General features: G+C 38.6%; 1 protein-coding gene across 22 annotated transcripts in view; it reads right to left on the bottom strand.

Moving 5' to 3' along the window:
- Nucleotides 1–15,311, bottom strand: part of PARD3 (par-3 family cell polarity regulator) — a 724,849-nt gene that overhangs the window by 152,874 nt on the left and 556,664 nt on the right. For all 22 annotated transcript variants that reach the window (XM_017871440.1, XM_017871462.1, XM_017871451.1 and 19 more), the window contains one exon: nucleotides 9,905–10,147. In XM_017871440.1, coding sequence (XP_017726929.1) covers nucleotides 9,905–10,147 — 243 coding nt within the window. The remainder of the gene's footprint in view (nucleotides 1–9,904; nucleotides 10,148–15,311) is intronic.

The following is a 15,311-nucleotide window of genomic DNA, read 5'->3' as shown; positions in this document are numbered from 1 at the left end:
CAAAAGGGCACAGTGGCTCACACCTATCATCTCAGTGCTTTAGGAGGCCAAGGTGGGAGGATCACTCAACTCAGGAGTGCAAGGCAGTATAGCAAGACCCTACGCCCACAAAAAATTTTAAAAATTAGCGGTGCATGGTGGCATATGCCTATAGTCCCAGCTACTCAAGAGGCTGAGGTGGGAGAAGTGCTTGGGCCTAGGAATTTGAGGTTGCAGTGAGCTATGATTGCACCACTGACTCCAGCTTGGGTGACAGAGCAAGACTCTGTCTCTAAAAAAAAAAAAAAAAAAGGATAGTTTCAAAGGAAGGAGAAAGCAGTGTCACAAAAACAAAGAGAACAGAGTTTCAGGAGTGCCACTGAGTAATCTAGAATGCAAAGGACTCCAGTTTCATTGAATCAGGCTTCTAGGAAGCCATCAGGAAACAAATACACGATGGATACTGCAACAAATCACCACAAGTGTATTGCCTTGAGACAACACACATTTATTATATTATAGTTCTGGTGGTCAGAAGTCTGAAATGGGTTTCACTGGGTGAAAATCAGGGCCAAGTTCCTTCTGGAGGCTTGAGGGAAGAATCTGTTTCCTTGCTTTTTTCCAGCTACTGGAAGCCATCTGCATCCCTTGGCTCGTGGTCCTTTCCTCTGACTTCAAAGCCAATAGGGCAGCATCTTGAGTTCCTTCTTGACTCTGCCCCTTCTGACTCCCTTTTTCACTGATAAAGCCTTGTGATTACACTGGGCCCAAAAGGATAATCCAGGAAAACCTCCCCATTTGAAGGTCCTTTTCGCCTTTTAACATTCACAAGTTCCAGAAATTAGGGCGTGGGCATCTTTGGGGAAGCATTATCATGCCCATCATACAATGAGAGGAATGAACCAGAGATGTGGGAAAGAAGATCCGGCAGTCTACGTCAAATGTACTAATAATCTTTCAAGAAGTTTGAATTAGAAGTGAAGGAGAAAAACAGGGAAGCAAATAGCTAGATGGTAAAAGGGAATTTTCTTTTTATCTTTTTGAGAGACAGAATCTCATTTATTGCCCAGGTTGCAGTGCAGGGTCTCATTCTGCTGCCTAGGCTGGAGTACGTTGGTACGACAATCATAGCTCACTGAAGCTTCGAACTCCTGGACTCAAGTGATCCTCCTGCCTCAGCCTCCCAAGTAGCTGAGACTACAGGTAGGTGCCACCATGCCCAAGTAATTTTATTTTTTGTAGAGACGGGGTCTCACTGTGTTGCCCAGGCTGATTTCGAACTCCTGGGCTCAAGCGATCCTCCCATGTCAGCCTTCCAAGTAGCTGAGACTACAGGTGGGTACCACCATGCCCAGCTAATTGTTAACTTTTTTGTAAAAATGGGTTTTCGCCATGTTGCCCAAAGTGGTCTCAAACTCCTGGGCTCCAGCAATCCTCCAGACTCACCCTCCCAAAGTGTTGGGATTACAGGCGTGAGCTGCCACACCTGGCCAACTTTTTTCTTTTTAAACAGTATGGTAGACATTAACATGTTTACATGGAAGTTCTAGTAGAAAGGCAGAGGCTGAAAACAGGGGCTCAAAGGGAGACACTAACAGAGCAGGTGCCTTGAAGGGGTGGGGCTGGGATCTAGAAGACTGTATAGAGAGCTGGCCTGGAAGAAGGAAAGGTGATCTTCAGCTATTAAGGAGAGACAAGTGGCCCAGGTACACATGTGGATGGGCTAGAGGTCTGGAGCTGAGTTGTGTTGAAGGGAGCAACAAAGTTTGGAAGAGCTGTTAGCACGAATGGAGAAGGAGCTACCCAAGGCCAGAGATATTAGTAGACAGCCAAAGACACTGAGATCAGGTCCAGGTTGGATGGAGCACATTAATTAGCAAAGGCACCAACTTACAGAACTCACATTACAATGAGATTGCCTACCTTCGAGAATTCTTTCTCACGTTTCAAGAAAAGCAGAGGTAAGTAATACTAAACAAACATAAGTAGTATTTGACTTTTTGAGTAGCAAATGCAACTTTGTTATATGACCCAACACTTCTAAAGGAGCACATGCTTAATAAGTGCCTATACCTAAGAAAATTAGTTTTGTTCTGTGTTTGCCAGGCTTCCTTTTGACACAATCAGATTCTGATTTTAACAGAAGGGGAAAACAAGTTCACAAAGGTCTTTTCTTTTAAAATCGACATTTTTCTCTTTAGTGGTAAAATGCATGCAAAAAGCATGTGATTATGGTATTTATGTTTCCATTAAGGTGTCCTCAGCAAACAGGGGGAGTCTAGCCTACTATTTTCTTGCTATTTAGATTTATAGTGACAAAGTTCCTATTTTATTCCCATTATATTTGAGGACAATGCACTCCTGGTGACAAATGATTGCATAGTGACAGTCAGCAAATGTCCATTAAAGCTGTCTTTCTGTAGAATATTTAACTACAGATTCTGATCTCTGGATATAAAATCACAAATTGTATGGTGTCCTCAAGCAAATAAAAAAACATTATTGACCAGGATTTTATCATTTCTTTGTTAAGAATTTAAAGTGTACTAAACTTTCCAAATTAGAATTGTGTAACCTATAGGAAAAGAAACTTTCTGGTGTCAAGAAACACTGAACAGGGACCGGGCATGGTGGCTCATGCCTGTAATCCCAGCACTTTGGGAGGTCAAGGTGGGTGGATCATTTGAGGTCAGGAGTTCGAGACCAGCCTGGCCAACATGGTGAAACCCTGTCTCTACTAAAAATACAAAAATTAGCCAAGCATGATGGCACGTGCCTGTAATCCCAGCTACTCAAGAGGCTGAAGCAGGAGAATTGCTTGAACCCAGGAGGCGGAGGCTGCAATGAGCCAAGATCACACCACTGCACTCCAGCCTAGGCAACAGAGTGAGACTGTCTCAAAGAAAAAAACAAAACAAAACAAAAACACTAGACAGAATGAAGTTAAGGAATATGATACCTGCAAGATGATCTTTTAAGCAAAATGATTATTTGATCATAGATGAACAATGGTCATTATAAATGCCAGTATAAAGCTGTGTCTAACAGAAATGATAAATTATTTCACAGCTCCACTGCTAATAGTAACAAACTAACTCATACTGGAGTTCCAAATTGTTTTTTTGTTAGCCCAAGAGTAATATTTTCCAAAGAATGGCTGCATCAGAGTCACCTGGGGTACTTGTTTAAAATGTGGGTTTGTAGTCAACTATATCTACTGAATCAAAATATTCTATGGGGGGAGGTCAAGATCTGTGAGAAGTGCTCCAGGGTCTTTCTACATATGCTAAAATTAGAAAAACCACTGTTTTAGAACACAGCCTATTACAGGTTTCTTTGTTTGTTTGTTTGTTTTATGTTTTACTTTTAGAGATGACGTCTCACTCTGTCACTGATTCTGGAGTACGGTGCTATGATCATGGCCCACTGCAGCCTCCAACTCCTGGGCTCAAGCAACCCTTCCACCTCAGCCTCCTGAGTAGCTGGGACTGCAGGTGTGTGACCACCGTGCTCGGATAATTTTAGTGTTTTTTTAGAGACAGCATCTCACTGTGTTGTCTAGGATGGTCTTGAACTCCTGGCCTCAAGTGATCCTCCCACCTCTGCTTCCCAAAATGCTGGGATTATAGATGTGAGCCACTGTGCCTAGCCTTTATAGTTCTTAAAATCATGATTCAGGCTTGCCTGTCCCTCTAAGAGAAAACTTGATATAGACAGAAATGCCAACACTTTAGACAAGGTTTGAGACATTCAAGCCTCCCTATTTCCATGGAGTATTGCAAACTCAGACTCAGTATGAATTTCATGAAAGCAAAACATGAGGAACTTCAAAGAATTTCATGCGAGTACAAAATGAAAACCTTCAAATTACCAAACGAAAGGCTGAAATTGATCAAGACTCGGTCAGGTCCTTATACCATGACCCGTCTGTCACTCTCAAATAAGACATTTCACGCTACCCAACATTTACTTTTAATCTAAATATTTATATTATAGAAGCCATCTGGAGTGCTTTATCCTGAATTCAGTAACTCCTAATTTAAAGAGAAACAGCTCATGATGTGATGTAATTTATGGAGAATACTTAGGAGACCAAGCTATTTAATGAAGGAAGTGGCATCAGCAGAATTGCATTCCCACACTCCTATATCTATGTTAAGTATAAAGAATCAAACCTGTCTTTATTGATTTCAGTTTCATTCCTTGCTTGTTTCTGCATCTATGTGGCGATGCTGAAAGCATATGTGCTTTCCTGAGAGTAAAACCCCATTTCCTAAGTAACAGTTGCAACAGCACACAAATAGTGCTGATTACAGATCATGCTCAGTGTGAAGTGCTTTACATGTCATTGACACAGTTAATCCTGGGAAAATCTAATGAGTTAAGTACCATTATTATCCCCATTTTATAGATGAGGAAAGTGAAGCAGAGACTTTACACAGCTGATGGCAGAAGAGCCCAGAAGGAAGAGCACAGTGTGGCTCACGCCTGTAATCCCAGCACTATGGGAGGCTGAAGCAGGTGCATCACTTGAGCCCAGGAGTTTGAGACCAGCCTGGGTAACACAGTGAGACCCCATCTCTACAAAAAATAAATAAAAATAGTTGGGCGTCATGTCATATGCCTGTAGTCCCAGCTACTCAGGAAGCTGAGGTGGGAGGACTGCTTAAGCCCAGGAGGTTGAGGCTGTAGTGAGTCCAAATCATACTCCAGCCAGCCTAGGTGACAGAGTAAGATCCTGTCTCAAAAAGAGAAGAAGAGCCCAGGATCAAACTCAAGCATTCTGGCTCCATAGTTCATTCTCTTGTACGTTACACTCAACTGCTTCTTACTGTATAGCAGAATTGTTGGTGGAAGTAGGAGTTATCAGAGAATAGCAGTGTCTTAAAGAATTAAGAATAGCTGCTGGTGGATATTTGATTGGTAACATTTCTTTAATTAGATGTAAAACAAAATGAAAGGCAGAAGAGCTAATTGAGCAACACTGGAGAATACTGCTCATTACTTAATTTCACAAAATATTGTGGAAATTATTTGACCAGGGGATAGTACTCCAAAATGTACACAATCTTGATCAAAAGACAATGATTCCCTTTGGGCTCTTCTGTGCACAATTCATTATACAGATGGTCCTGGACTTGCTATGATTCAACTTAAGATTTTTCAACTTTAGATAGTGCAAAAGTGCTAACTATTCAGTAGAAACCATACTTTAAGTACTCACACAACCAATCTGTTTTTCACTTTTAGTACAGTACTCTATAAATTGTACAAGATATCCAACACTTTGTTATAAAATAGGTTTTGTGTTAGAATAGATGAGTTTGTCCAACTGTAGGCTAATGTAAGTGTTCTGAGCATGTTTAAGATAGGCTAGGCTAACCCATGATGTTTGGTAGGTGAGGTGTATTCAATGCATTTCCAACAAGTTATTTTCAACTTACAATGAGTTTATCAGAACAGAACACCATTGAAAGTTGAGGAGCACCTGTATTCAGAATGGTTTTTGGCTTCATGAAATAGAAACCTGATTGCAGGTAACTTAAACAAGTAACAAATTCACTTTTCACAGGTGACAAGAACTAGAAGAGCTGTTCACAGGACCAGACTGCTACCCTCTTCCTTCATGTAGCCTATACCTTTAGAATCACGGAAAATGGCAAAGAACAAAAGGAGTCAGTCCCATTGCACTCAGGAAAAGACTAGCTTTATAGAAAGTCTCCACTCTAGGTCTGTTCCTCACTTAAGGAGTCAGAACTATGTCACATTGTCACCTCTTAATGCAAGGGAGCCTGGGAAACTTTTAGCTAGGCACTCTGCTAGCCAGAAAAAACCAGGATTTTTTTTTTTTTTTTTCTCAAATTCCTAGGTTCAAGTGATCCTCCTGCCCTGGCCTCCTGAGTAGCTGGGACTATAGATGCATGCCACCACACCTGGCTAATTTATTTTTATTTTTGTAGAGACGGGGTCTCACTTTGTTGCCTAGGCTGGTCTCAGATGTTGGGCTTCAAGCAATCCTGTTGCCTTCGCTTCCCAAAGTGCTGGGATTACAGGTGTGAGTCACTGTGCCCGGCCTATGCCAACATTTTTGTGAGTTTTAAGCCTGGTTATTCGTATCAAACACAAGGATAGGATCTGCTTCTCTTTAGCATCAATCCAACGTGAAGAATCAAAATGTTACCCACGACACTAATAAATAGTAGTAACAATGACACTGTGACTACACCCTACAGTTCATGTGCCAATACAATTAAACAGACATGGGACTATTTCTAGACATAGCATGATGCTATCTTATAAGAAACATTTTATAAGTAATACGTGGAAATTGAGAAAATGTCCCACTTTGACAGCAAATTCACCGCATTTAATAAATCATTCCTGGCTGTTTCTATGTGGGGCTACCAGATCCATATTTCTGACTATAAGATCAATTAAAATGACTAAGCAGTGAAATGTAGAACACTGCTTCCTCACCGAACAATGAAAATCCCAGAACAGATGCAGGCTACGCATCAGACTGTCAACTGCCTGTATTCCCATGAAATCCAAAAATTTGAATAGTAAAGGTCATTGGACGTCAATTGCAAACTTTGGTGGAATTTAGTCAGTTGACAGGAGTTTCTCTATTGTGTATATTCTTCATTCAGGAAATAATATCTGAGGAGTTCCAAGTTGCATGTTTCCACTTGAATAACTACTCTTCAAAAACGTTAGTATAAGCATATTCCAGATCTTTTTACAGGCGTCTTATTTCACTGTCTGAATTTGGGGTTACACACATGAAGGCACCATGGAATGCTATTTTCACTGTCTCCGGTTAATGACAACAGAAGCGGGCTGAACTTCATGCACACATGATGTCCCTGTGGGAGGTGCAGGCCAAAGGCTGCTGAACAGGAACATACAAGAGAACTGCAGAAATTTAACAGAGAAAAGGGATGGGCAAGACTGTGGGGGTCGGCAAACAAACCCAAATAAACCTGCCATGGAGCAGCCACCACCATATTCATGATTTGTGCAAGAGTTTAGATTTAAGAAACATTACTGGACACATTAAGTTAATGTTGTTCATTTGAATGTAATGGCTTTGCCATTTCATTTGTATTTAATTTGTAAAGATGTTTGGCTTTATGGTTGTATAATGGTTGTCAACAGAAGGAGTTTAGTCCTATTTTATTTTTATACATATTTAAGTAACATTATAATCAAAACAATTTAGTTCAATACTGCAGTAGCAAGAGATTGTCTTTCCTTAAAAAAAAAAAAAAAAAGAATTCCTACACTCCTCAAGTCTGAGAAGCACTTTTCTATAGCTTTCTCTGTGACAGGAACAGGCAATGGAGGTGACACCATGACATCGAAGCCAAATTCACATTCTGTTAAAGGTAGGTGAAGAAGTGCTTTACAGGTACGATCATTCCCAGCTTTTTGGATTAGTAACATCAATCATTGTTTAATGGACATCTTATTCTCTGCAAAAATAATAATGACAAAAAACTAAAGTTTCCACAGTCCTTTTTCTTAAAAGTATAAATTATGTCTCTCCTGAGTTGGAAGCATCTTACAAATTATCTAGTCTAATCACCCTTCTGGGGCACAAATGCGTAAAAGTATAAGAGGTCTGACAGCTGCTGAGGCTGTGCTTGAGTTAGGCTGAGAGGTGCTTTTGAATACAGCAATGTCTAAGATGTGATTCTGAGTTACTTACTGTTTGGTGTAACTCGTCCTCATGACTAAAGTCTCCTTCAGAATGTTTGGCAGAAATTAGGAGGCTGAGTTTCAGTTTGGGGTTAGCATAGTGCAGGGTAGAGACTCCAGGTGGGGATGCTGGAGTCCAGACACAGAGGCTATTCTGAGCATGTAAGTGCGACTGAAAATTTGCAGACATTTACATGCAAGATTTAGACTCTTGTAGGGCACTATGATTTAAACAGGGGTTTAAAGCCAACACTTCTGGGCCCCAGGAGCCGGGAAGACAGAAGCCATCTGACTCCTGCCTCTGATGTCATGTGGGACTTCTGAGCTGTGTAAAAAACTGCTACGAGGAAGTCTACTATTTTTCAGGTTTTCAAAGTGGATGTGGAAGGTGCTGAAAATGATAAATGCTTTTATCAATGCTCAATAATATGTCAACTAATTTTTTTTTACTTCCTCCAAAAGTGACTAACTGACAACACCAGTGTTCTGGTGTCGTTTCTCCCAAGAAAAAAATTCCAATGGGCCATTCATGACCTTCAAATGCTGTGTGACCGTCTATAAGCAGCATTCACAAGTATGGCAGAAACCAAGTAAAAGCTTTTAAAGAAAATGTCACTGTCACTGATAATAATTTTATTCTTTGGATCCTGACATATCTGTGGTTAGATAATAAGTGAACCTTCTAGGTGATCACACCAAAGGGGTCTAAATAAACCATATACCTCCTATGTTAACTTACGTTATTCAGTCATTATAGTCAGTATCAAACAGATTTACAGATTTTCATAAGACCATAAGGAAAACCTAAAACCCAACAAAAGCAAAACAAACAAACAAAAAAACAAACAAAATACTCTGGCTATAGCCTTTTACTTTAAGATCTGGCTTCACATTTGCTATTTTAAAAAATACTTCCTCATGGGTTTGCCTGAGAGTTACCTGTTGCATCTGCAAACCTCTATTAAAAACAGCTGGAAGTAGCTAAAATACAAACTGGGTGCAAAATATAGCAACCAATAACACATGGATACTATGGATGAAGTAATTCCAGCACATCTCTAGCCTTGCGAGGGTTCTTACAGTGCCATCCCCAGGACCAATGGTACCAGCATCAAACCTGGACTTGTGTAAGAAATGAAAATTCTTGGGCTCAACCTCAGACCTACTGAATCAAAATTTGGGGAGAGTCCATCAATGTGCGTTTTAAGAAGCCCTCCAGGAGATTCTGACACACACTAAAGCTAAAGCACTAAAGCTTGAGAGCCCCTGGTTTTAATGAAACCTGATATTCATAATGTTCAAAGCCCAGTTCCTAAATAGAGCAACACTTATTAGAAATCATTATAAGAGATGATGGGCTGAGTGTATCATTTATGACAACAACATGCATATATATGTCTGATATAAAAAGAAATGATTATTTGTGAGCTAAACTCCTCATAGTGCTTGAACATACAAACAAAAGAGTGGGAAAAGATCTATTTAAAATTGCTTCAGTTAAAATTTCAAATAAATATATAGCCATTAAAACACAATTAACAGATAAATAAATACTCAAGCTGAGGGATACCCCAAATGCCCTGACATGATCGTTACGCATTCTATGCATGTAAATACTACATGTATCCCATCAACATGCAAAATACTATGTGTCAATTAAAAAATACAGTTAACATTGCACTCCTATGTGCTACACTGTTATACTAATTCAGACCTGTGGTCTGTGGCTGTTAATAAGTAATCTGCTATACTACACTATTCTTCTCATTTACCATTTCTTTCATAATATAAAGTTATGCCGCCTAAAAAAAAGTGATCCATCTAAATCATAATTGGAACAAATCATGTCATTCCTCATCTACTTAACTGCCACACCTAGAGGCTCTCCTAGCAATAAAAGGATGTATCACTTAAGTAGAAGAGTCATACTTTTAAGTTGGCTCTTTATTTGAGTTGTAAACTAGAGGTTGGTTCTCAGGTATAAAACCATCTTAGGAACAAAATGAAATATGTTGGAATCATTAGAAAAGCCATCAAAACCTCTGCTGATCCTTCCATTAGGTTTCGATTTGTGTAAACTCAATACTTTTAGACACAACAGCTTTTTAAAGGCCATTAATAAAAGGCAATTCTGGTTTGAGGATTGATGAACGGTCTACTCCCTTGTCAGAAGCTATATAAAAGTTGATTTGGAAGCAATACCATGATTGCCCCTGGCGCCTACCTGTCTACAGGTGAGGGTTTGGAATTCCGTGGCTTCTTGACTTGGGCATACAAAGCATCCATCATATGCCCTTCTCGTGGGCTCTGAGGTCTAGCGTTGAGAGCCATGGAACCTTCATAAGAAGAAACTCCCCCATACATCAACTCATCATCACAGCCAAACGTCCGATGAAAATCTTGGATTTCAGCATAGTCACGCTCTCGAGCTTGTCGTTCCCTAAATTCTCGAGTTTTGGCTTGAATCCTATGAAATCAGAACAGAACTGAAATAAGAGAAACCTTTCCTGTTTGAGGAATTGCATATAGAAACATTCATTAAAATATGTTGTAAAATGTATCTTATTTCATGCAGCTATAGAAGATCAGTGGTGTAAATGATAGGTCATACACATTGTAGACTGTTAAGTAATGCTATGGATGCTCAAAAAGAATAATTTTAGATACCCTTTGTTCATGTCAACAAGATTGCAGTCATAATTTAAATCTTCTTTTTTTTTTTTTGAGACAGAGTCTCACTCTGTTCCCCAGGCTGGAGTGCCGTGGCATGAGATCTTGGCTCACTGCAACCTCCGCCTCCCAGGTTCAAGCGATTCTTGTGCCCTAGCCTGCTAAGTAGCAGGGATTACAGGTGTGCACCACCATGCCTGGCTAATTTTTGTATTTTCAGTAGAGATGGGGTTTCACCATGTTGGCCAGGCTGGTCTCAAACTCCTGACCTCAAGTGATCCTCCCCCCTCAGCCTCCCAAAATGCTGGGATTACAAGTGTGAGCCACCATGCCTGGCCATAATTTAAATCTTAAGTTTAAATTTTCACTTATTAACTAGCTTTAAAAACTCACAAGGGGCCAGGTGCGGTGGCTCACGCCTGTAATCCCAGCACTGTGGGAGGCCGAGACGGGCAGATCACAAGGTCAGGAGATCGAGACCATCCTGGCTAACACGGTGAAACCCTCTCTCTACTAAAAATACAAAAAATTAGCCGGGAGTGGTGGCGGGCGCCTGTAGTCCCAGCTACTTGGGAGGCTGAGCCAGGAGAATGGTGTGAATCCGGGAGGCGGAGCTCGCAGTGAGCCAAGATCGCGTCACTGCACTCCAGCCTGGGAGACAGAGTGAGACTCCGTCTCAAAAAAAAAAAAAAAAAAACAACTCACAAGGAACAGATCATTTCTGGCATCTACTTGGATATTACTCATGAATTTGTTTAAGGCAAGAAATAATTTTTAAAAAGTTACATACACTTTGTATATGAAAATGTTTATATGTAATATATATATATATCTTACTCATTATTAATACACCATAAACATTCAACATACTACGAAGCTTAAACATGAATCTACACTATAACTCTTCATTACTGGCAAAAGAGGATCTCAGCTTAATGACATCGACTCTCATTTTATGGGATGCATACAGAAATGGGGAATCCTTAAATTAAGGAGTAGAAGGCATGTATCCAATCGAATTCTGAAGTAAAACTTGCCTACATTACAACTAAGAAACAAACCTAAATGTTCACCTTTACTGAAGCTACATTTAGTTTACTATGATTTTACTAAACTATTTGGTACAACGTCCTTTTCAACTTATAATATATTGACATAATTTACACCCTAAGTCAATCTTAGTTACCTGGAAATAATTTTTATCCCTCAATAGAATTTTAATGGAAAAAAAATCTCCTTTATATACTTACAAATTTAAATATACACTTAAATGCAGTAAAATCTTACTTCTACAAAGCAATACTTTAGACTGAGTTTAATCTTTTATTGCAGTTATTTCTTTTCATGTTTGAAGTAGACCTCTGCTAGCATAAACAATACATAAATACATATTCAAAAAAAATCCAGAAAAGATACCAAAATCAGATAAAGAGAGCAGCAAAAAAAAAAAAAAAAAAAAAAAAAAAAAAAAAAAAAAAAAAAAAAAGCTATAGGCCAATATTCCTCATGAATATGAAAGTGAAAACCCTTAATGAAATATTAGTAAATGAAATTCAGCAATATACAAAAAGAAAATATACACCATGACCAAATGGTGTTTACTGTAGAAATTCAAGCCTGGTTCAATATTCAAAAATCAATTACTACAATCTATCATATTAACAGATCAAAGAAGAAAAGTTACATGATTATATCAATTGATGCAGAAGAAGCATTTGACAAAATTCAACACCCATCGTGTCAGAAAACCTTCAGAAAACTAGAAATAAAATGAAACTTCCTGAACTTAAGAGCATCTCCCAAAAGCTGACAGGTTCCATCGCGCATAATGGGGAAGACTGAATGCTTTCCCTCTGATAAACTAAGGATGTGTGCTCCTACCACTGTAATTCCACATAGTGTTGGAAGTTCTAGGCAATGGAATAAGCCTAGAAAAGGAAATAAAAGTACACAGATTGAAAAGAAAGAAATAAAATGCTTCTTACTTGCAAATGACATGATGATCTACATAGAAAATTCCAAAGAATCTACAAAATCTCCCAGAACTAAAAGCAAGTTCAACAAAGTCAGAGGATACAAGATTAACATATAAAAATCCATTGCATTTTCCATATGCTGGCAATGAACACATAGTCACTGAAATTAAAAATGCAATGCTATTTATAAACCCTAACAAAACACAACACATAGATACACATCTATAAGCCAAACTTTAGTTTATGTAGATCTGTGTAAGATATATATGTTGAAAACTACACAATGCTGCATCAAAAACAATTCAATGTAATAAAATAGTTTTTTCAACCAATGGTGCAGGAGCCATGAGATAGCCATAGGCAAAAAGAAAAGGAAAAATAAATGTCATACCTTACTAAAAATTAACTCAAAATGGATCACAGGTTTAAATGTAAATGTAAAAGTATAAAATTTAAGAAAAAATGTAAGGAATTCTTTAGGAACTAGCACGTGGTGAAGGGTTTTTAGGACTTATACCAAAATCATTATCCATAAAATTTTAAAAGTATATAAATTGGACATCACCGACATAAAAAAAACTTTTCCTCTATGAAAAGCTCTAATTAGAAGATGAAAAAATAAGTACAGACTTGAAAAAAATATTTGCGAGGCACGTATCTGACAAAGGACTCATATCCAGGAAATATTTTTTAAAATACTCAGTCCCTTTCACTCGGCTCATACCTGTAATCCCAGCACTTTAGGATGCTGACGGGGGCGTGTTGCTTGAGCCCAGGAGTTCGGGACCAGCCTAGGCAACACAGCAAAACCCTGTCTCTACAAAAAATGCAAAAATTAGCTGGGCATGGTGGTGCATGCCTGTAATCCCAGCTACTCAGCTGAGGTGAGAGGATTGCCTGGGCCCTGGAGGCCGAGACTGCAGTGAACCATGATTGTGCCACTGCACTCCAGCTCGTGTGACACAGCAAGATCCTGACTCAAAAAAACAAACAAACAAACAAACAAACAAAAACCTTGAAACCTCAACAATGAGAAAACAATCCAATTAGAAAATGGCAGAAGACACAAAGAGATGTTTCACTGAAGAGGAAATATGGATGACAAGCATGTGAAAAGATGTTCAACACCACCAGTTATTAGGGAAATGCAAGTAAGACCATGATGAGCTATTACTACACACCTGATTGGTTAAAATAAAAAACAGTGACAATACCAAATGCAGCCATGGATGTAGGGAAACTGGGCTTCTCATACATTGCAGCTGGAAATTTAAAATGGTACTGTCACCCTGGAAAACAGCCTGGTAGTATGTTTAAAAATTAAACATATATTTATCATACTGTCCAGCAATTGTGCCTCCAGGTACTTATCCCAAAGGTGTGAAAACTTATGTCAAAGCAAAAATCTGTATGCAATTGTTCATTGACAAATATTACCTTATTTGTAATATTTAAATACTGGAAACACCCAAAATAGCCCACAATAGGGGAATGGTTAAAAAAAAAAAAAAAAAAAAAAAAACTGGGGTATGTCCATATCACAGAATATTACTCAGCTGTATGAATAAACAGACTAGTGCAGACTATAGCAACTTGAATCTGTCTCAAGGGCATTATGTGACATGAAAAGAAGTCCAGCCAATCTCACAGGTCGTATATGATTTCACTTATATAACATTCTCAAAATGACAAAAGTATGGAGTTGGTGAACAGGTTAGGGATGGCTAGGGGTTAGCTACAGAGGAAGGCCTCTGTGATGAAATAGTTCTGTTTCTTCACTGTAGGAGTGGATACACTAACGTGCATAGGTGATGACAGAACTACACACACCCTATACCAATGCGAATTTCCTGGTTTTGATGCTGTACTACAGTTATCTAACTTAACCATTGGGGAAACTGGATGAAGGGTACATAGGACCTCTCTGTACTATATTCATAACCTCATATGAATCTAAAATTATTACAAACTTGAAAGTTTTTTAAAGACAGAAAATTGTCACATAGCATTATAAGCAAACTTTGCATTTTCCTTGTTTCTTTCTTGTATCTAGTGTATCACCATCACCCCACTCTTGTTTTCCAATTTTGAATACAGGAAATCAAATTTGTCTGACTTTTCTTCTCTCCCAGCTATAAAAAGTACATACATTCACCTAGTTCAGTGTTTCTCAACAGGACCCAATGACATTTGAGAAGGGGCTATTTGTCACCATGCAGGACTTTCACCAGAACTGGTCACAGCCACATGTAATCCAGTAGTGTCCCCCAGCCACTGGGGCAACCAAAACTGCTTCTCATGTTCCCCAAAACACCCTAGGAGAACCTTATTTCCTGAGGTGACAATCAATGACTTTCTTACTTCATAAGCAAATATTAGAAAGTTAGAAACTTTTATCAGGACTGTTCTAGATTCTAACAACTCGAGACTGTAAGTTCTACAGACAGAATACCGACAGGAGAAATGGCAACTCAAATTCTAATGTCAAATTTAGCTAAAATTCTACTAGACATTTTTTAAAGTTTTACTCCATTTATCCATTCAAGAGCAATTAAAGATGCTACTTAATTATGCTATTTAACAATGACAGTTAAGGATGCTATTATAAAAGCTGGTTACCACTAAATACTAGCTACCCATAATGGAAAGCTGATAGGAGTTAGGAGATAATTTTATTATTTGCACCATAATATCTTTTTGACTCTGGATTTGGCCAGAAATCACTAGCAGAAAGAAGAAAATGAGTTCTTTCTTACATTCAATGGGATATTAGTTTTAAACTCAATTATGATCGCTTATCTGACAACCCACTATACTATGATATTTGGTCACCATTCGTCAATCACTTAATCATAGGTAATATCCAGGGTGACTAGGCATTCACTTAAATCTTGAAGTTTGGCAAACTGAAGAAATTTGAAGGAACACAACAGACCTAAGTATAATTATATAAATATAAAGCTGAAATTTCTGAATTTGGAGAAC

Source organism: Rhinopithecus bieti, unplaced genomic scaffold (genome assembly GCF_001698545.2).
Source record: "Rhinopithecus bieti isolate Rb0 unplaced genomic scaffold, ASM169854v2 scaffold_763, whole genome shotgun sequence".
NCBI classification, from domain to species: Eukaryota; Metazoa; Chordata; class Mammalia; order Primates; family Cercopithecidae; genus Rhinopithecus; species Rhinopithecus bieti.
This window is presented reverse-complemented; position numbering and strand designations above follow the sequence as displayed.